At 39.0% G+C, this 23,435-nt stretch overlaps 1 protein-coding gene across 2 annotated transcripts; it reads right to left on the bottom strand.

The window, feature by feature from the left end:
• Positions 1–13,570: 13,570 nt before the first annotated feature.
• On the bottom strand, positions 13,571–21,822 carry LOC147859690 (U1 small nuclear ribonucleoprotein 70 kDa-like). Of its 2 annotated transcripts, XR_015530226.1 has the most exons (12): positions 21,648–21,822; positions 21,049–21,163; positions 20,443–20,522; positions 20,235–20,310; positions 20,048–20,112; positions 19,822–19,884; positions 16,465–16,546; positions 16,219–16,381; positions 16,051–16,128; positions 15,606–15,890; positions 15,387–15,525; positions 13,571–15,296 (listed from the first exon to the last, which is right to left on the bottom strand). XR_015530226.1 is itself a non-coding variant. In XM_087324415.1 (11 exons), exons 1-11 carry the CDS (start codon positions 21,762–21,764, stop codon positions 15,483–15,485), a joined length of 1,167 nt encoding a protein of 388 aa, XP_087180541.1. In that variant the 5' UTR covers positions 21,765–21,822; the 3' UTR covers positions 13,571–15,482. The 2 variants fall into 2 exon arrangements, 1 of the variants encoding a protein (XP_087180541.1); XM_087324415.1 differs by having other exon boundaries at positions 13,571–15,525.
• Positions 21,823–23,435: the final 1,613 nt, after the last annotated feature.

The following is a 23,435-nucleotide window of genomic DNA, read 5'->3' as shown; positions in this document are numbered from 1 at the left end:
CCCCTTCACTCATGTAGGGGGAGAATCAACCAACCCAATCCTTTGTCGGCATGAAACAAGTTTTTCCATTGATAGGATTTTAGTGAGCATGTTTGATCCATTTTCGTCAGTATGGATCTTTGCTAAAGCAAATTCATTTTCTTCCACTTTCTCTCGCAACCAATGATACCTTCTTTGAATGTGCTTCGTACGGGAATGATAGGCAACATTCTTACCCAAACGAATAACACTCTGATTATCACAATGAAGCAAGAACCTTTCTTGCTTCATTCCTAGTTCGCCTTAGAAGTCTCTCATCCAAATCACTTCTTTTCCGGCTTTCATTGCAGCCATATACTCAGCCTCTGTGGTTGACAAAGCCACCGTCTTTTGCAATCTTGATTGCCATGACACGGCTCCCCCTGAATAAGTCATCACATACCCTGATGTGGATCGGCTGGAATCTACATCACCCGACATATCAGAATCTGTGAAAACCTTCTAGGATAGGTTTCTCTGAGCCATATCTAAGGCATACACTCGAAGTCCCTCTTAGATATCTAAGTATCCATTTTACGGCTGTCCAATGCTCCTTTCCAGGATTAGTCAAGTAGCGACTAACTGTCTTGACAGCAAATGCAATGTCCGGCCTCGTGCAAACCATAACATACATAAGACTACCGACAGCAGAGGCATATGGCACCCTCCTCATCTCTGCCTTATCTTTCTCAGTTTTCGGACATTGTCCTGAATTTAACTTACAATCCACCGGCAATGGAGATCCAACAGATTTTGCATTGTACATGTTCAACCTTTGCAAAACTTTTGTCACATATTTCTCTTGTGACAGCCATAGCATGTTTTTAGTCCTGTCCTGGACTATATGCATTCCCAAAATCTGTTTTGCTAGTCCTAAGTCTTTCATGGCAAACGATTTGCTCAATGCTTTCTTCAAGCTTGCAATCTTTTTAACGTCATGTCCAACAACCAACATATCATCCACATACAACAATAGAATAAGAAAATCACCTTCATTATACCTTTTCACAAATACACAATGATCGGCTTGTGTTTTGTGGAATCCATGTTCCAACATGAAGGACTCAAATTTCTTATACCATTGTTGTGGAGCTTGCTTTAGACCATACAAGCTTTTCCTCAACCTACACACGAGGTTCTCTTTTCCTTTTACCTCAAAGCCCTCCGGCTGTTGCATATAAATTTCCTCTTCTAGCTCACCTTGCAAGAAGGTTGTTTTAACATCTAACTGTTCGATTTCAAGATTCATACTAGCAGCCATACTCAAAACAGTCCGGATAAAGGTCATCTTGACAACTGGAGCAAAAATCTCATTGAAATCAACCCCCTTTTTATGTTGGAAACCCTTTACAACAATGCGGGCCTTATACTTGGGTGTACTTCCGTCTTCACCTGTCTTTAATTTGTAGACCCATTTGTTTCTAAGTGCCTTCTTACCATCATGCAACTCCATTAACTTATAAGTTAGGTTCTCATGCAAGGAATCCATTTCTTCTTGCATGGCATTATACCATTTTTCCTTGTGTACATCAGTCATGGCCTCTTCATAGCATTTTGGTTCCCTTTCATCATTCAAGAGGATATATTGACTGGCTGGATATCGAGAGGATGCCTTCCTTTGTCTTCGTGGATATCTTCTTCCTTCGATAACTGGCTCAGATTCGCTTTCTTCCAACAGCTCATCTTCCGACTCAACTTCGTGTGCATCTGTCTGTTGTTGGGTGTCGACTGACTCAGGTTCGACTTCATCAGCCAGCTGTTGTCCGTCGGCTGGTTGTGTGGGAGTGAGATCGACCAATGTCAACTCCATAACGGTAGTCGATTTGGAAGATGACTCTGGTCTTTGTTGTTTCCAGTTCTCGATTGTCTTATCTTCCATGAATATGACATCTCGACTTCTTATCACTTTCTTACCAAGGAGATCCCACATTCTATACCCGAACTCGTCTTCCGAGTACCCCAAGAATATACAAGGTTTGGACTTGCTGTCCAGCTTTGACCTCTGATCTTTAGCAACATGTACATAGGCCAAGCATCAAAACACCTTCAAGTGCTGATAGGATACATCCCTTCATGTCCACACCCTTTGTGGTACATTCCCCTTCAGGGGCACTGATGGAGACTTGTTTATGAGATAAACAATCGTCAACATTGCCTCAGCCCAATACGACTTTGACAATTTTGCATGCACCAACATGCTTCTTATCCTTTCCATAATAGTTCTATTCATTCTTTCTGCTAGACCATTTAGCTCAAGTGTCTTCGGCACCGTATACTCAAGTTTGATACCTTGAGTCTTGCAATACATCTCGAATTGGCCTCTATACTCACCACCATTATCTGTTCGGACAACCTTTAGCTTCTATCTAGATTCTCTTTCTACCCTTGCATGAAACTCTCTAAAGAATGACAACACTTGGTCCTTAGACACCAACACATAAGCCCATACCTTCCTACTGAAGTCATCAATAAATGTAACAAAATATTGTCCACCATGATGTGATGGGGCATCCACATAACACACATCTGTGTGAACCAGCTCTAAGGCATGCTCTCTCCTCATCAGAGGTCTAGAGTGAAAGGTTGTTCTATTTTGCTTTCCAACCAAGCAATCCACACACTTCTCCAAGTGTATTCCTTTCACCTTTGGTAGAAAATCCTTTTCCGCAAGGATATGCATTCCCCTTTCGCTCATGTGTCCGAGCCTTTTATGCCACCGCTCACCATTTGAGCCAGCCACTACATTTGCTTCATCTCGGCACAATTTGGCATGCATTACATATAGTGTATTTTGTTTTTGAGCTCGAGCCACAATCAAGCTCCCTTTACAAAACTTCCATGTACCACTTCGAAAACCACCACTATAGCCTTCGTCGTCTAGCCGTCCAGCTGATATCAGATTCAATCTGACATCCAAACATGGCGTACATCCTTCAATATCAACCTGCAGCCAGTAGATGTTAGCAAACACACAGTTCCTATGCCCACAATCTTGCATTCACTGTCATTTCCCATCCTTACGTAGCCACGGTCACCGGCTATGTAAGACGAGAAACATTCTCTTTTGGGAGTTAGGTGAAATGAAGCACCGGAATCCACTACCCATGAGCACTTAGCATTTGCTAGGTTCACGCTACCTTGTTCACAGATAAATAACATCTCTTCTTCACTAGTTGCAATGGCTGAGGTGTTTTTATCATTAGAAATTTTCCGGGGTTCGATCTCATCAGCCATGCCTTTGTCCTTCCTAAGGTGTTGGCAATTCTTTTGGAAGTGACTAGGCTTCCCACAATAGAAGCATGTAGGTCTTCCTCTAGATTTCGACCTTGCATAAAACCTATCTTCATTTGGACTTCTGTGTTCTCTTTTACCTCTACTAAGTTCTTGGGTCACATTAGCCTCTGATTGAGACAAGGCACTTTTATCCTTTCTTCTTGTCTCTTCATTTAAAATGCTAGTCTTTATTGTTTGTAAAGACAGGTTGTCTTCTTTACATGAAGTGCTGAGTGTCACTGTTAAGTTTTCCCAACTATTTGGTAGAGTACATAGCAATAGTGTGGCCTGCATAACATCATCTAATGGGAACTTCGCTGAGGCTAATGATTTACCAGTCCCATAAAAGTACTGATGTGCTCTATAATGCTCTCCCCATCTACATACTTTAGTCTCACTATCTTCCTCATCAAGAAAGTTTTATTTAAGGCATTTTTCCTTTCATAGAGAGTAGAGAGTTTATGCCATAAGTCGAAAGCATTGGTATCACTTGCTACATGTTGTAGGACGCTAATGTCTAGACATTGTCTTATAGTTGCCATTGCCTTTCTATTCAGAATTTTCCACTCCGATTCTATCACCCCTCTTGGTATATCCTTATTTTCTATAGGCTCATATAGGTCTTTGACTATCAAAAGATCTTTCATTTTGATCTTCTAGTCTGAGTAGTTTTGTGAGTTTAGGACAATCATCCCCGGAAAGCCACTCACACCCCCTTCCATCTAAAACCTATGCTTTGATACCAGTTTGATAAGATTTCACTTAGACAAGGATTACGATATAACGTTAGACACAAACTGAAAATAAAGAGTAAAACAAGATTTACGTGGAAAACCCTAATTTCAAGGAAAAACAACGGAACAAAAAATTCACTATGATAGAAAGACAGAATACAACCACTGAATAAAAGAACTTGTACTAGTCTGAATGTTCTCTAATACCACGATTTCAGATGAGCATACCAAACCCTAATGCGTATGTGTCTTTCCCATTCGAAACTCCTTTAGCTTCTCAATTCTTGTCTTTCTTCCCTTTTGTTCTTCTCCCTTTTCTTCACACACACTCAACTTTTCTTATTTCGTTCTCACATCCACTACTGTGTATATACGCAGTCGTTCTCTAAGTCACACTTCTCTTCTGCAACTCGTTTTTCGCTCTGCACACTCTCGTGCCTAAAACGCACTCAATAATAATACAACTCACTTGAATTTACTATATGTATATGGCTACACTCACTACTTTTTCTCTAGGTCATTTATCCCACATACAAAGGCAGTGAATGCCTCTTAGCATATATGTATGCTAACCCACATACACATTCGAGTTCCCTTTGACTCTTCTGCATGGTTCGGCTTTTCGGCTGAGCCGTGTCTCGGGTCGGCTGTGCACGGTTCGGCTCTTCGGCTGCACCGTGTCTTGGGTCGGCTCTTTGGCCACGTTGTGTGTCGATTTGGCTTTTTGGCCGCGTTGTGTCTTAGGTTGGCTGTGCACGGCTCAGCTCTTCGACCGCGCCGTGTCTCAGGTCGGCTCTTCAGCCGATTTCAGCTTTTCAACCGACTCCCCCGTAAGGAGGGACAATTTTACACAACACTACTGGCTTTACAACAACTTTCGGGCAGGGAGACGTAAAAAAGATCTTCAGATTTGTTTGTTGTGATCATTGTTGCTACTGAGGGTACTTTTGAAATCTGAAAAAATGGTGCGAAAGACATTGACACCAAAGGGTACTTTTGAATGTGGCTACAGTGGATTTGCTCGACAAAGGAAACATAACACCTCAAAATTTGGTTATTCAGATATATACCCTTGCACCTAGCATATGCAATGAAATCCCCATTAAGTCTATGTTCAAGACACAATAGTACTACTCCATGAAGAGTGAGAGCTACAACCAAGAGTTGGAATCTCTAACCTACATAGTTAAATCTCAGAGTGAATACTCTCTCTGCAGAAACTAGTGACCATGTCAAAGACCCTCACCAAGTGTTGTGAAATGATGTCCCTCCTTATGGGAGAGAAGTTGAAACAGTTGGGAGTTGATTCAACTAAAGGGTTGGCTAGCCGGTTGTGTGCTGGCTGAGAACCGGCTAAGCTCAAATGCCAGTTGAGAGCCGGTTGATTACTTGAGAGCCCTCGGAGCCGACTAGGTGCCGAAAATCGGCGAAGCGTTGATTCGGCTTGCGATATATATGTATGTATGTATATATATATAAATGCCCTAGAATATGTGTGTGATGTTTCAAGCTGACCAGAGTTTTCCGAGAACACTGAGAGATCAAGAAAGTGAGAGTGAATGGTGCAATACTTGCACACCTCACTTGCGTCCAATCATTCCAGATCGACAGCTTTGTTGTAACCAAGATCTTTGTAGTTCGTTGTGCGTTTCTGTCTACTGTGTGTGAGATGAAGAAAAATATATTTCAAAGTTTGTGGCCTTGAGTCTAGGAGTTCCCTTAGTGATCTAGGGGAAATAGCAAACTGACTGTATAAGCTTGTTGCATAGTGAAATTGTTTCGGAGTTTGAGAACTCCCGTGGTTTTTCCCAATTAAGGTTTTCCATGTTAAAATCTGTGTATCCTTGTGTTTCTGTTTTCTTGTTTTTTGCATTCTTGCTTCCTCGTTGGTTGAGTCCGAGCCCATATTTCAACAAACTAGTACTAGAGTTGTGTTGAAATATGGACAAATCCCTTGGTGGGATGTTCAAGTTGACTAGCCCAAACTACTCAATGTGGAAGTCCACGATGAGGGACATGTTAGTGTTCAAATACCTGGGGTTGCCAATACAAAATGACCATGACAAACTAGACAAAATAGATGCATTGACTTGGGAAGCCATGCATTTAAAAGCAATCGCATACATACGATGTTTTATAGACATGAGCCTATATAACAACTTCAATGATGAGACCCAAGCAGATGTTCTATGGAAAAAATAGGGAGCATGTTTGAAACTAAAAAAGCCTTAATTAGAGTCTCCGTATTTAGGAAAATCGCAAGGTTGAGATACTAAGATGGCTCTAGCATGGTTGAGCACCTGAATGCAATCCAAGGGTTGATTAACCATATTGTCTCCCTAGAAATACCTCTAGCATATAAGGCATTAGCCTTATTGTTGTTAGGCTCTCTCCCAGATAGTTGGGAGACACTTGTGATGACCTTAGGTAACTCAGGACCATAAGGAAAACAGTTGACTTGATATGCTTGAGTCGAGTCTTCTCAATGAAGACACATGACGAAAAGTGAATGAATCCAGCTTTGAGCATAAGACCCTAATCACAAAAAGTGGTCGTGAAGAGGAAGGGTAGGCAGAGAGGTTTACAAAACTGGGACAAGTCCCAAGCAAGGCTGAAGTCTAGAGGAAGGCTCAAGTGCTTCTACTACAGGAAGCCAGGGCATTTCCTAAAGAACTGTAGGCATTATAAAAGGGACAAAGGAAGTGCAGATGGTGTTGAGCCAAAGAAGATTTCGTAGAATAAGAACACCTCAGCCATAGTTGCGAGTGAGGAAGAGCTATTGTTCATTAGTGAACCGAGTTGTGTAAACCTCAGAAATGATGAGTGTACTTGGGTAGTTGACTCAGGTGCGCCGTTTCAATTAACTCCCAAGAGAGAGTGCTTCACATCTTACACAACTGGAGACTACGATTGTGTAAAGATGGGAAATGATGGTGCATGCAAAATTGTTGGCATTGGAAATGTGTGTTTGTTAACATCTACATGTTGTAGAATAGTATTGCATGATGTACGCCATGTTCCGGATATCAGGTTGAATCTGATATTGGTTGGGTGGGTAGATGATGAAGGCTACAGTGGTGGTTTTCAAAAGGGCACCTGGAAATTCTATAGGGGAACCTTGATTGTGGCTCGTGCCCAAAAGCAAAACACATTGTATGTAATGTATGCACAACTATGCCAAGGAGAGGCAAATGTAATAGCCGACATAGTTGGTTACTTGTGGCACAAAAGGCTTGGCCATATGAGCCAGAGAGGGATGCAAATGCTACAAGCAAAACTGGGTTGCCTTCCACCCTAGGCCTCTGAGGAGAAGGGAAAACTCCTTGGAATTGTTGCACTCAGATGTATGTTACGTGGATGCCAAGTCACATGCTAACGCACAATATTTTATATCTTTTATTGATGACTACAACCAAAAGGTGTGGGCTTTCATCCAGAAGACTAAAGACCAAGTGTTGTCGATCTTTAAAGATTTCCAAGCAAGAGCCGAAAGAAAGTCCAAACAAAAGCTAAAGGTTGTCGGGACAGATAATGGGGGAGAGTAGTGAGGCCAGTTTGAGGAGTATTGCAGAAGCCAAGGCATAAAAATTGAATACACTATACCCAAGACTCCTGAGCTAAATGAAATGGCTAAAAGGATGAACAAAACAATCATGGAAAGAGTAAGAAGCATGTTGTCACATGCAAAGTTGGCAAAGACATTCCGGCCTGAGGTAATGATGATAATTGTTTACCTTATAAACAGGTCTCCCTCAGTGCCACTAAATGGTGATGTCCCACAGAGGGTGTGGACAGGAAAAAATGTGTCTTATCTGCATCTGAGGGTGTTCGGATGTTTGGCTTATGTTCATGTGGCAAAGGATTAAAGATCAAAACTTGACAACAAATCAAAGCTGTGTATTTTCTTGGGGTGTTGTGAAGACAAATTTGGCTACAAATTGTGGGATTTGGTGGATAGAAAAGTGATGAGAAGCTGGCATATAGTCTTTATGGAGGACAACATTGTTAAGGACTTGGAACAAAAACAACCATGGTCGTCCTCCAAGCCTGCTACAACCACTGATTCGACACTTGCCGACTCCACCTTTACCAAGTCGGCTGGTAGACAGTAACTGACTGATGAAGCTGAATCCGAATTAGCAAAAACAGTTGAATACCAACTGGCGGGCAACCAACAACCGGTTGATGCAACCGAATCCATTTTGGATAAAGAGTCGGTGGAAGGAGCAAAACCAAAGCCGGATACTAAAGGAAGAAGATACCCATTGAGACAAAGAAGAGCCCACTGCTAGTATCCAACCAAATAATATGTTCTATTGACTGATGAAGGTGAGTCGGAATGCCTTGAAGAAGCAATGTCGGATGGACATGGCAAGCAGTGGTATAATGTCATGCAAGATGAAATGGATTCCTTGCATGAGAACCGCACCTATGAGCTAATGGAGTTGCCAAAGGGAAAGAAGGCACTAAGAAATAAGTGGGTCTTCAAACTGAAACCTATAGAAAATGGAAATCCACCCAAATATAAAGCTCGGGTAGTGGTGAGAGGATTTCAGCAGAAAAAGGGTGTAGACTTTGATGAGATACTTCCTCTAGTAGTTAAAGTGACATCCATTCAGACTGAGTTAAACATTGCGCTAGTATGAATCTGGAGATAGAACCGTTGGATGTTAAGACTGCCTTTTTGCATGGTGAGTTAGAAGACGAGATCTACATGCAATAGCTTGAAGGATTTCAGGAAAAGGGAAAGTAGGAACCTGTGTGCCGACTGAGGAAGAGGTTGTATGGGTTGAAGCAAGCCCCTCTACAATGGTATTTCATGGAAAATCATAGCTTCCACAAAACACAAGCCAACCACTCTGTCTTTACGAAGAGGTATGATGGAGGAGATTTTCTAATTCTCCTATTGTATGTCAATGATATGCTTGTTGTCGAACAAGATGCCAAGAAGATTGCAAGTCTTAAAAAGGCATTGAGTAAGTCCTTTGCAATGAAACATTTGGGTCGGCAAAGCATATATTAGGGATGCACATAGTTCGGGACAAGACTAAGAACATGTTGTGGATGTCATAGGAAAAGTATGTGACAAAGGTTCAACATGAAAAATGCAAAACATGTTGGATCGACACAGTTGATAAATTGCAAGCTAAATGCAGGTCAATGTCCAAAGAATGAAAAGGGTAAGGTTGAGATGAGGAAGGTTTTATATGCCTCTGCCATGGGAAGCCTGATGTATGTTGTGGTTTATACTAGACCGGCCATTTCCTATGTTGTCGGAATAGTCATCCAGTTTATGAGCAATCCTGGAAAGGAAGGTTGGGTTGCAATAAAATGGATGCTCAGATACTTGAAAGGCACCTCGAGTGTTTGCCTTAGGTATGGCTCCGAGAAACTCATGCTTGAAGGGTTCACAAATTCTGACATGTCAGGTGATTTTGACTCCACCCAATCTACCTCTGGATATGTAATAACCTATGCAGGGGGAGACATGTCATGGCAATCTAGGTTGTTAAAGGTTGTGGCTTTGTCAACCACAGAAGCTGAGTATATGACTGTTGTTGAAGCCGGCAAGGAAATAATTTGCATGAGAGATTTCGTCATTGAACTAGGAATGAAGCAGGACACATTCCTACTTCATTGTGATAATCAAATTACCATCCACCTTGCAAAGAATGTTGCCTACCACTCTCAGACCAAACACATACAGACAAGGTATCATTGGTTATGAGAGACGGTGGCTGAAAATGAATTTGCTCTAGTAAAGATCCATACTGATGAAAATGAATCGGATATGTTGACGAAAGTTTTGTCCATGGACAAACTTAGTGCTTGCCGGCTGAGGACAGATCCACTCGACTCTCCCACACAAGAGTGAAGGGGGAGTTTGTTGTGAAATGATGTCCCTCCTTATGGGAGAGGAGTCGAAACGAATGGGAGCCGATTCGGCTAAAGGGCCGGCTAGCCGGCTATGTGTTGGCTGAGCACCAACTAAGCTCAAATGTCGGCCGAGAGCCAACTAGGAGCTGGCTAAGGATCCTAGCCAGCTAGGTGCCAATTTAGCTAGGGACATATATGTAGATTATATGGTACACATTAATGTGTGAACATGTATATATATATATATATATATATACGTATATGCCCTAGACGATGTGTGTGATGTTTCGGACTGAACAGAGTTTTCAGAGAAGGCTAAGAGATCAAGAAAGTGAGACCCTCGACTTTACTTCATCGCCACATCCTCAAACAAGTCTTATCAAATATAGACATGTCCATACTACAACCCATCTATTGAATGACATTTTAGTTTAGACTTTTGCATAAAAGAATCAAACCAATTGGAGATCGATCATTATTGTAGTGGAATGAGGAAACTTTGGAGAGGATGAAAATATAAGCACAACTATGAAGACATAGAAAGCAAAAGTAGTTATCTATTCTCAATGAAGGTGGCCATGTTCATACTCATCCATGAGGTCATTAGAATTTGTTTACATCCCAACACTACTGCTTGAATCCCAAACAACCATTTCATAATGATTATTTTGCTTAGTCACATGTGACACATTTTAGGGATCCAGTATGTTGTGAACAATTCTAATGATAAGAAATTAATTAAAGTGAAAGGAAAGCAATAGATTAAATGTTTTTACCCACACCAACCACATTCAAGGGAAGGATAAGAGATGAATACAAAACCACATTGGCATCCCATTCTGCTGAATATGGTCTTGTATTATGCTTTGGCCGTACGCCAAAAACGGATTTGAAATACGAGAGGCTTTCCTTACTAGCACAGTCTCTATAACGTTGTTGAGTTGCCATATTAAAAGGGGTGAGTAACCCTCTTTATATAGCTGAACTTCTTATGATGCGAGATCACCGTGGGTGTTTCTATATATGCCAGATCCTTATGGGTTTGTCTCAGCCATCAAAATTATTTGTTAGAATTGGTTCATAAGCCTACGCCCATAAAAGGTACAAGGACACAATGTTAATTCCTTAGAACTAGAATTAGAATTAGAATTTTTATCCTCCATAAAGAGGCCAATTTTGACCTATGGGACCAGAGTGTACATGTGTTCTTGATATGTGTCTCCTTCCTAAAAAGGGGTATTCATACAATGAAGCACAATGTCTTTATGCGTGAATAAGGCATGCACATATGACTGTAACCTTCTAGGCGGTGTCTTAAGTATGGCACTTAAGTTATCACTCCCTCTTAATATGTCATCATATCTTAAACAAATTGCATTATATGTCGAGCATGTGAAGAGCAAGTGACATTCATCCTCGGCCATGCCTTCATTGCATACTTTACATGGTGCATTGGTTCCGGGGACATAGAGTTTTGGGAACATATTTGGGTTATGATGGAGATAGGACTAGAGGATGTTGTTTGAATAATCATGGATCAAATTGAAAATCCATGGTTGCCTACGTGAGGAAGTTCTTACAAAGATTTGGTGGATACCATGCGCATGATTTCCTATGTCCGGGGGGACCCGTTTTTAATAGTTTGAAAATATCTAATGTTTCCTCTGCGCATGTCCTAGAGGCGAATATGTCTATCTATGCTCAGGGATTATTCCCAATGTATATCTACATACCAAAAAATAGTGTCCCAATCCACCCCTTGCAGCATTTATGGATATTCTATTAGGTGATGATTGTGGTTAACCCTGCGAGATTCTGTGTTCCATCAATACTTTGTTGAGTTTTGAATATGATGGCATGCTTGCTCTTGAGAGACAATGATCTTCTGTCAAATTGATGGATCCATGGAGTAAATAGAATCAATGGGGATCTCTTTGCACATTCCATCATTGCTCTGTAGGATGTAATATATCATATTCCTCCACGATGATCAATGTATCATACACACCTAGTTGGTGAGGGTCTTTGACATTGTCACTGGGTTTTGCACAGAGAGTATTCACTCTGAGATTTAAGTATTCTATCATTGCTCTGTAGGATGTAATATACCATATTCCTCCAGTATGTTCAATGTGTCATACACACCTAGTTGGTGTTGAAATATGGGCTCGGACTCAGCCGACAAGCAAGCAAGAATGCAGATAACAAGAAAACAGGAACACAAGGACACACAGGTTTAAATGTGGAAAACCCTAATCAGGAAAAACCATGGGAGTTCTTAGACTTTGAAACAATTTCACTATGCAAGAAGTGTATACAGTCAGTTTGCTATTTCCCTAGATCACTAAGGTAACACCCAGACTCAAGGCCACAACCTTTGAAATATTTTCTTCTTCGTTTCACGCACAGTAGACGAAAATGCACAACAAACAACGAAACTTGGTTACAGCAAATCCACCCATCTGGAATGATCGAACTTGGGCGTCAACACACTAGAGAGTTCTTCAAGTATTGCACTATTCGGTAGATTACTACAAAAACGTGCTTATAAATCATGAGAGTGACCACGTACCATCAAAAGCATGCTTTAACAAAATGGAACCTTTTTTTCATGATCCGTGTATAGATATGTTTTCTCGAAAAGCCAGGATGAGTGGAAGCTTACATGAAATGGAAGAAGAGGGAAGCATAGAGAGGATCCAGAAATCCAGTAAGGATACGAGACGAGAGTGTGAGCAACTCGGCAATCAGAGCGTGGCCTATGCTCACAAGGCCCAAAATTAAGGCTCTGTTACCCACCATGGAGTCGATGCGTCCCTAAATGAAAGCCCAGACGAACTAGTAATGTTCCTGATGGAAAGGAACCGTCGTCATGGTTGCGCTTAACCATACATGCATTCATTGGTAAACACCCTTGAAGAATGGTAAATACCATACTTTTGGATTAACTATTTATTATGAGGTAAATAAACCTAAAAAAGGAAAAAAAAACACAAGAATGTTTGAATAACATTCACATTCGTTTTCCAATAAATGTTATGCTAGACAAACACGAATTTTACATACTATGGTTTTAACCTTTAACGTATCGTTAGTAATGTAGGAAAACAAATGTTTTGCTAGACGAACACGAATTTTACGTACTATGGTTTTGACCTTTAACATATCGTTAGTAACTAGCACAAATGGTTTTGACCTTTAACTCATGTAAGAACATTTATTATTTTGTTGTAAACCATGTTCTATAGACAAACTTTTGTGTTGATGAACCATGTCATATTTGTAGGTTAATATAACAAGCTTAACATTGTTAGTTTGTTGATAGATTTTATATTAAAAGACAACTAAGTAAAATAGTGGATCAATACGGTCAACTTCAAATCCAACTTCAGTTCAGCATATAAATGTACAAAAGTCACGAGGGTCAAAAACCATGCTTCAATCAATTATAATTCATTCTAATACAAACATTTAAAGAATTAAGATACAAGACTTATGCCCTAAATGTAAAATTACCGAGCTTCAATCAATTATCGTTCATTCCAATACAAATGCTTAAATAATTAAGATACAAGTCTTATGCCCAAAGCCATGACCATTAAGGTTAAATTAGAGTTCAATGATAGGAAGAGAAAGGAGAGCTTTAATTTGACGAATGAGAAAGTGAACAAAAAAGTATTATCAAAAGGAACAAAAGTGATTTCAACAGTAGTTTAGGCCTGTTCAACTTAGGATAGTCACAAGACATGATATTCTTAATTTTCATCTCGTCCTCTTTTATTTACAAGGACACTTGTCTATTGTGCACCAAATTCCAATACTAATCTCAAGCTTGTCAAAAGTGTATGACAAATACTTAAGAAATGCTCTATAATGCCAAAGGCAATTGTTAATAATAAAAACAAAAAAACCATTTTACCTAATTACCAGAAGTTTAGACTTGGGGTGGTCATGTCAAATAGTAGCATAATACAGGAAGGAAGAGCCATTACAAAATTTCCCTGGAAATAGAAATGTATCATGAGGGTTCATACACAAATCAAAGGTATTATACACAGATTTTGACAATGACATAAATGAAAAAGGAATGGACCGTTCTTTTGAAGCTTTGGTGTAGAATAATACCACTGAGATGTAAGAAGCCACAATCATCACACATGGAAAATATAGAAATGTTTTTAAACTTCATTGGGCATCTGTGTCTCTTTTAAGCACAACGCCTTTCATGCAAAAAATTACCTGATTTTTTGACTGCTTATACTAGTTGAATTTTAATTCACAAAATTCCAAATATTCATTATGAAGCCCATTTTATTATGATTATCTTACCTTTGAAGAAACATAAGATCATATAAGCGGTCAGTGTTGAATTAAACTAACATTCCCCAACAAGCCAGTGTTGACCATTAACCATTTTCCAATAGCTTAGTTTGTTTCTTTTTATATCAATCTAGCAAAGATGCCAACTTCACCTGCCATTGAACCCACACAATTGGTTGCTATGAAAGGCATGCTATATGTTTAATATGAATTTGCAACTTCACATGTTCCATAAAACCCACATATATTACCTTTCCTTCATTTTAGAGTTAATTCTCCTTTTGACTCAAGCCCATGAAATAAGATAACATAATTTTAATTTACTACATCAATCGCCCATATACTACACCAACACTGAAGTAAGAAAGGAGTACAAAACCATATATTATCATAGCATCATAAATACTTCCTTGACTCACTTATTACATCAAGCTGATTATAGTTGCAAAGTTGCCTTGCAGCCCTGCATTTTAAAATATAAACCTGCAAAATTACTTGGACAAGATAGATTGTATAAATTCAACGTTGTCATACTTGCCTTATAATGCTGACCTCATCATCTTTGCCTTAAAACACTATTTAACCTCATTATATTGGTCACATTTGACCTGATTATACTTGCCTTGTGACATTGCATTTAATCTGATTATACTTGGGTTACCACTGTGAGATCAAGACTTTGAACAAAAAGCAAAGATATTCACTATCGAATGTAGATTCTTACCATGAAAGCAACATTGAACAGATTCAATGGAAAGTAATATAAAACAGGCCTTAGTAAAACTTCATTTAAAAACTAAACCTGATTATACTTGCCCTATCATGCCGTATTTAATCAAATTGTACTTTGTTTATAGTGAATACTGCAATTGACTTAATGATTTCAATTGCTTTAAAACGCAATGTTAAGATTTAGACTAATTTAAAGACCCATCTTCAGCCGTAATGTTCACTTTCATCCAGATTCTCACCATAAAACACACTTCAGAATGTAGCTTATATTGCTTTCCAAGTGAAAGCAATCCATAACCATACCTTTCTGCAAACACCACCACTGGCCACCATTGTCAGGTACTGAATGTTACAACATAATTCCTCGCTAGTGAAAATTTTGTTTACTTACAAATGATCTTTCTAAAGCTCTAAAGCAAACAAAGATTTTACCATAGACTTTCATCGTTGCCAGAAGAATTCATGTATTGTGTAAGGGTAGGAATTAGACAAAGGTTAATAAGGACTAGTTAAAAGACGGAACATAACTTACACCACCATCTCATCCATTGCATCATGGCTCCGTTTCTCTCTGTCAGAAGACACACTGTAGAGTTCAATAAGGACAGGAGAAAAAGACCAAGGATGGAAGAGAAAACAAAATATGCCTACCTCTCTTGGTGACGTTCATGAGAATGAGAACTCTTATCTGATTCCTCTTTCTTTCGGTCCCTATCACCACGATCACGATCATGATGCCTATCATCCCGATCCCGATCCCGATCGCGCTCGCGCTCGCGCTCTCTACCCCTTTCACTTCTACGCTCACGGTCGCGGTCGCGACCATGATCACGATCTCTATCTCTTTGCCTATCATGATCTCTATCACGATCCTTATCTCGATCACCGCGTTCACTTCGATCACGGTCTCGGTCACGATCCCGTCTTTCCAGATCTCTGAATTTACAAGACAATGAATTTAGATCTGGAACAACACGCAGTCACATGCAAGCATGCTCTAACTTTCATTCAGAGTCTCTGATACTTGAACACTAATCATGAAAGTGAGTATTCAAAATGTTGCATATTAATGCAAAAAAAACAATGCCCGTGGTACCTTTCATCATTCCCTCTATCTAGATCACGTGGTTTTGGCTCTTCACTCCTAGCTTGTGATCCTGCAACTTGCGGTTCCCTGCTAAGAATGTCATTTTTTAGCACAATGTTGCAGCTATTTACTTATGAACCTAGTTGGTTATAACCTCCTACACAATACAAACTATACCTTCCAGAACACTTTTGGTTCACCTCATCACCTCCAACTCGAGTAGATCCCAAACCACCACCAAGCCTTCTTGGTCGCCAATTAGGCACAGTGCGTCCTCTCTCCACATCTACAAGAACTCTCCGGTTGTCAACTTTCCTCCCATCTGCTTGTTTGTAAGCATCTGCATGAACAAACATTGAGAAAAGTATGGTCCTTTCAAAATCAAAAAAATGATGAGAGATAGCGCAGTTATCAAATGTTTACTCTTCATGTCTCGAGTATGCTGATACTCGACAAAGGCATAACCCCTTGGTTTTCCAGTTATTTTGTCATTGATTAAACGAACCTGCAAATATGAACCACAAGATGCATGAATTTCTCCAGAGGATATATCAAAGTGACATTCTCAATGTGCACAAGCATGGGAGTAAAGGCAAATACTACAATGCCACAGTCACCATTTGAGATATAGCATTTTCAAACACACTCAGCATTGATGAATCCCATTCATTATGTTATGACTGCAGGCACCTTGTAAGATACTCTCTTCTGGAAAACGAAATTTCTACCTAATGATACTAACCACAGAAAAAGCAACATCCCATACGTCCTACATCCCGTACCACAGAAAAAGCAACATTCTTGTTCCTTAGCAGTGCATCTCATACAGAATCAATACTCATTGAATGGGCAAGGTAAAAGAAAAAGAAATCTACTCTATTTGTAGCAATTAACCCTAGGTTAATGTCCAACATATTTCCCAATACAGTTGGAAAGAGAAACATAGAGATGCATTTCCGTGTTTCCAATAATGTGAAGCGAAGACTTCTTTAGGGCTATATATACAAATAATATTATTTACATGGGTTACCTATGCTACATAAAAGCATTAAAATAAAGCTACTCAAATTATATCCTATTTAACCCAAGACTCTCATTCAACACAGTAATATATTGAACCTGATAATCCATACAAAATGAAGAAGATAATACAAACTACCTATATTTGAGGCAATAGATGCAACGGGCAAATGCTGGATTGTAGGCTGAGGAGTTCATAATAGAATCAGATATTTTGGTAAAAAATGTCTGTGAAGTCTAGATGTGCTGGATATACATACTGGAAATCATCATAGAATCAAGTTAAAATCATCAGAAAACGTTTTGAGCAACGCCAGGAATCAGGGAAATCCAATTTCAAAATTGTTCATTTTTGGCCATCGGAAACAGCCTTTCAATTCCCAGGTGGGAACACTTATCTCTTGCAAATATGATGGCAGAACCATAACAACCATGCACAACAAAATGGCCATGCAGCCTGCTAATGGACCTAGTTCTGTGTCCTACTCTACTGTATTGATGTATAATTATACATACATGTATGTGTTGGAAAGTGGCAACTCGAACTTCAAAAGCATAGGGAATCAACCCTTACATAAGGCAATAGCACATCACTGATTTCTTCCACATCTCTTTAGCTTCACTAACAGCATGCAAGGGAGTCTCCATTGCGCAAGCAGAGGAATGCCAAAGACAAAGGGAACCACAAGTACAAGGATATAAGGCACATGGGCCACCCCATTAGCAAATTATGGAGATAATTGTTTGCCATGTCTGATCAACACAAAGACAACCAGATCCACTTGTTAAACTTCGTCATAGTGCCATTTAACTCCACATGCAAAATTACCTGTTTGCAGGTGATGGATCCCTTACCAAACGAGGATAATAATGGTTTCCTAAGGTTTGTTAGTGCTAGTTCCATGCTATGGAGTCTTCACATACAAGTCCATTATGCAGAATGTCGACAAGAAGGATCTGGACGTAACTGTTGTATTCAGAAAGCATTCCTCCAACTAAATGAAAAGTATCGAACAAGCACAAGGCATCAAATGCATGCATCGAGAAGAGACGCTCCTTGTTGACTACCTAATTTCACTGGACCTTCACCTGAATCTGTTTGTATGTCTACTTTCTGTTTGTTTCTTTCTTTCTTATGAAGGCAAAATGCAGACAATAAGAAGATATATATCCTCCACTTGAATCATATCAAAGCAACTTTTTTTCATGAAGAACAAAGGATATCAATTTAAGCATTAGAGAACCCCTGAAGGCAGGGTTGAATACGCTATGTTACCTTTATAGCCTCATTACACTGAGTAAAGGCTAAATTATAAAGCCTCTTACGTATTTTTTCACCTGATGCATGCAGCAACTATGTAACCATATATTGAAGAGGCGCATTCCATTTCTGTGAACAGGCTCTAAGGAATATATGTGCACATATATTGCAATCTCTCTTTACTCTTGGTGTCTCTAGGCTAATGCTGCAATGTCGGCAGATATACAACACGAGCTGACAGCTCTATTGGCAGTGAATGGCAGGACTCGGAAAATAAGTTGGTTTCGGTCTCAGGATACAATTTCACCACAAATCAAAATATGCTACTAGCCCTTCCCCAAACTGCCATTAATGCCAGAAGTTCTCTTGACGTGCCCAATATTGCTCTTTACACAATGTTATGTGGCCTGGCCTCAAGTATACAGCGTGTTACCAGCCTGATCAACCCATTCAAGAAGTCTACTAAATTTTAATGCGTCACAGAAGTTCTGCCAATGTAAAGACCACAACTATCCTACATTGTAATTCGCAGGGTTACCTGGTGTTAGTAGTTCTTTTCTGAGTGCAACTTGTGCCACTTACTTTTTGGGATTAATTCAACTGTGCATCAGTGGATGGTTGTAACAGCAGTTTGGCTCATCAGTAATACCAAATATTCAGGAAACTTTTTTAGTGTAAATTCCTTAGCAAGGAATTCCTGACTGAGGATTCATCAAATTAACTCCTAGTGTGATTTTAAATGGTTACGCATAGTTCTCCGGGATGACAGCATGGTCTTGTGATACGCAACTTGGGGCAATCTGCTGTTGGATTGCTCACAAGAGCATAACGAAAAATGTGAAATCCTGATGGAAGAAAACCATAGAACAAAACTAGAAATGATAAGATAGTTGATCTGCGAATATAAGTGAGAAACACTAATCACAAGGATCTCGAGAAAACAAGAATGTTTGGACTTATCAAATTTCACCATATGATTTGAGGATTCTAATGACATAAAAGTGCAGGTGGATTTAACCCAAGGCACATGCAGGTAGAAATTGCAATAGACCGAATAAACATTAACCTTTCTCTAATTTATTACATAGGTTCACCTACATGATGCCGCAAATAAACAACTATGTACAAATTGAACAATCAAATGAAGACAAAGCGCAGCCAAAGTAACCAGTACATTAAGGCATATGCTGGTAGAAATTGGAATAGAAAGCATAAATAAACAACTATGTACAAATTTAACACTCAAATAAAGACAAAGTGCAGCCAAAGTAACCAGTACACTAAGGCATATGCTGATAGAAATTGGAATAGAAAGCATAAATCAGTCTACCTTTCTCTAATTTATTACATAGATTCACCTTCATGATGCCACAAATAAATGACAAAATGAAGCTGAAGTAAACAATTGAATAAGGAGTTATGTGAACAGTATACAAAATAGACGCATTTGATGCAATCCTAACATGGTTGCATCTGAAGAACCAAAACACATTATTTACCCTTTTGATTGGTCCATATGCCTCAAATTCCCTTTTGATTTTCTGTTCCGTCGTCTCATAGCTCTGCACCATGATACAATGTAAAGAATTTTTCCTTCAAAATATGAGGATTCAATTGCTTTAATTTCTAAAAGGCAAGGAGACCGGTGAATTGATCCACCACCTTTTACAACAATGCATCAATATGAAACTAACATATATTGAATCATACTTAAAGTATACTCACAAGTCTAGCCACAAATAGCATTTTGTAGGGGTCACCTTCAATTGCAGGATCATGATGAGGATCATCTGAAAAGAAAATTGATATAATTTAGTTTGAGTTAAATCAAGTTTTGTTGCTTCTTCAAATTAGGCTTATGATTGAAGGTGAAATGGAGGATAACGAGTATGCATTATTCAAATTACCCTACATTTCTCTAAGTCTTCTGCAGCTTTTTCAGTTCCCTTCACCATTCGAAGAGCATGAATGCGAGCTTTTCGCTGTGCCTATGCCATTGACGATTATGATTATATAGTCTACAAACATAATGTGCATTTTTCATGCATAGTTTATGAAGAGACAAACACTAAATCAGTGTTAAGGGTCCTAAAGTTCATGAGCAATTTCAATTTAATTACTGTGGTCTCTCCCTTTGTAACTGGCGGAGAATACTCTGGATCACCAGGCTCTGCAAACCGGTTAACAAACTGTCCTATACCTATACAAAAGAAAAGAACCAGTAAAAGTTTTGGTCTTATCAAAAAAAAAATTGTAAATTCATTAAAACTCCAGTTGAATTTTAGAACTTCCTGGTGAGAAATATTTATTTCTGAATGGAACAAAATTGGACAGAAGTATATATGGACTTTCTACTATGCTCCTGAACATTTGAAGGATATGATCATAGTTTCCTACTATTGTGTGCATGAAAATGTTCTCAGCCAATTTCTAAAGAAAATTCTGGCATTTAACACTGTGATCACTCATTTCTTACAATTTTTGAAGAGAATGAATGTTCTAGATCTAGATATTTTATAGAGGGAGCAAAATCCAGCAGAATCACATGAACTTTCAGCTAAAATCCAGGTATTTTCCAGCTTAAAAATGAAACTCAGCTAATTAGTAAAGAAACAAATCCTTCTCAAATGAGTCATTATTTCTTTCTTATAATTCTCAAAGTTAACGAATTAGACAAAAATATACACCATGATCAGACATTTACGAACATATATAGATAGAAAAACCTGTGTAAGGTGGACATTTTCTCTTTTCTGTAGGAATTCTAAATTCAAGTGGCGGTCTTGCTTCAAAAAGCTTCAACAAATTCGCAGTTAAACCGGTCGGATGGCTCTGGCCAATCTGTAATAAAATGCAAATAACAAAGTTCATAAAGACTCAATAAACTAATGCACAGTAAATGTAAAGAAAACAAACAAGATGGTCGTGTTTGAGATCAATATGTAAGGAACGAAAAAATATAACATAGAAATTCAATAAAACCTCAGTAAAAAGCATAGTAAATGTGAAGAAAAGAGGCAAGATGATCCTTTTGTGATCATTCTAAAAACCATGATGATCATGAAAAATTCAACAAATTCACAGCTAAGCCGTAACTATAAAATGAAAAGAACGATGTTTTCAGAAAAACTGGATGATTTCAATCCTAGGAAAAATGGATAAACAACGTTTGAGAAGAAAAACAAGGTCCACGTTCTGCACAGAAAGAAAGAAAACGAAAAAAGGTATGGAGTTATGCATCTAGATCTAGATCTTTGTTGCAAAGAAGGATTGAAGAAGAGGAGGAGGAGGAGGAGGAAAAGAAATAGAGCAGTAGTAGTTTTACCAGTTTGAGCTGTTGAACAGTGGCTCGATTCTGGACCTTGGTGTTGCGTCCTAGAGAGGAAGAAGACGATAAAGAGGAGTCCTTGTTACGCATGAACGCATCGCCATAGTCTCCCATGGTGTGACCACTGACGCCTGCGAAGAAGGAGACGAAGACGAAGACGAAGACGAAGACGAAGAATGCCCTTGAGAAAGAGAACTCTTCTTTGTCTCTCTTCCAAAATTATGTAATTAATTTGCCTTCAGAATTACCGTTTTCGTTGTCTCCCGGAAAGAAGAAGAATATGTACATATATGTATTGCCTTGCTGAGCTCAGCCTGGTCTCTCACTCACCAACGTTTAAAGACGCCCACAAATTTGAGAAGCAAAATGCGTTCTTCCGGGATGGGGGCTTGCCTATAGAACATAAGAGTCTTACCACTCAAAGTCAAGTATGTACTACATTGGTCGTACCACCTCCCTATACATTATTTGCAAAGTCTTGCATAGCCTTTAAACTATCACCCCATGTGTAGGCCAACATGGTCGAATATGGTCGAATATCCTCATTTTGGCACAACACTTGAATGTCGATGCTACATGGATGCTTTACGTTGAGCAGAGAAATGGTTTATCAGTCACGTACTTTGCAAAGCCGCTGATAAAATATGTATAGCTCGAGGGAAAACTGGCCTGGTGCATTACCACTAGTAGCACCATAGTGATTCCACCCAATGGCTAAAAGGAAAGTAAAATTATAAATATAATTGGAAATAATGAAGAGTGCTTCGTAATGTGGTGAAAATATGTTTATAGCTCCAGGTACCTACTTACATTAAGTAGAAAATATGAGAGGATATGTATGTAGCCATAGTTGCTTTCTCATATTTTGGAACACGGCCGAGGGTTGATTCCCATATATATATATATATATATATAAGCCACCATGTATAGCCTTTTTGTAATAATCTCTCCTACCTAATGGGAAAATACCTCATTTTTGGGGGAAAAAAAGAGTGTTTCGTAATATTCCATTCCTTAAAATCCAAAGGGAGCTAGAACCAGTTGAGCAATCGCTACTAATGCTTAAATCAATTATTCTTTTAACGATGAGTATGGTATGATAAGGCAGAGTCACCACAACTCTAGAGGAAACAAATATTCTTCTCTGGCAAGTTGGTGAGCATGCACTCAATGTAATATCTCTAGATTTTGGCACTTTTGTCAATACCGCTCTGTGTGATTCGTTGAACGAGATGAAGATGAAAAAGCTTATTAGGAAAAGAATGTCTACTTTATTTGTAAACTATTTAGTCTTTTGGGTGAGGTTGAACAACTTATTGCAGTTATTGGATGGAGCCCTATTCATCGTGTGTGGGTGTAAAGTATATATGAGCAACAAACACCACTTAAATCTCAATTTATGCAAGGGCTAACAAAGCACAACATAGGATATTGGATTATCATTTCTAATTTCAAACTCAAAAGTCATGGGTTAAAATCCCATCATGATCATGTCCTAGAGTTCTACATAATAATTTGGTCTCTTTATTAACACATTCTATTCTAGACCTACTTGAATCCAACATCCAACTCACCATTAGACCTTTGGCCTTCTCAATAATGTTGCATCAAACTCATTTTTTTGTAAAACAACACATTATTACCAAAGTTTAATCATTCTACTTTAGAGTGTGACACAAATGGCCGGTCTCTAGAACAAAGTTGTTGAACTCCCCTCAATGCATTAACAAGATGCTGACACATAGTAAATACCAAATCCATACCCCCCTCCTCCCCATCCTACAC

The sequence above is a fragment of the Azolla caroliniana genome, unplaced genomic scaffold, assembly GCF_043228905.1.
Source record: "Azolla caroliniana isolate FFs.n. ecotype wild unplaced genomic scaffold, voAzoCaro1.0.p SCAF_9, whole genome shotgun sequence".
Taxonomy (NCBI): domain Eukaryota; kingdom Viridiplantae; phylum Streptophyta; class Polypodiopsida; order Salviniales; family Salviniaceae; genus Azolla; species Azolla caroliniana.
The sequence above is the reverse complement of the archived record's forward strand: the minus strand, read 5'-3'. Positions and strand labels throughout refer to the sequence as shown.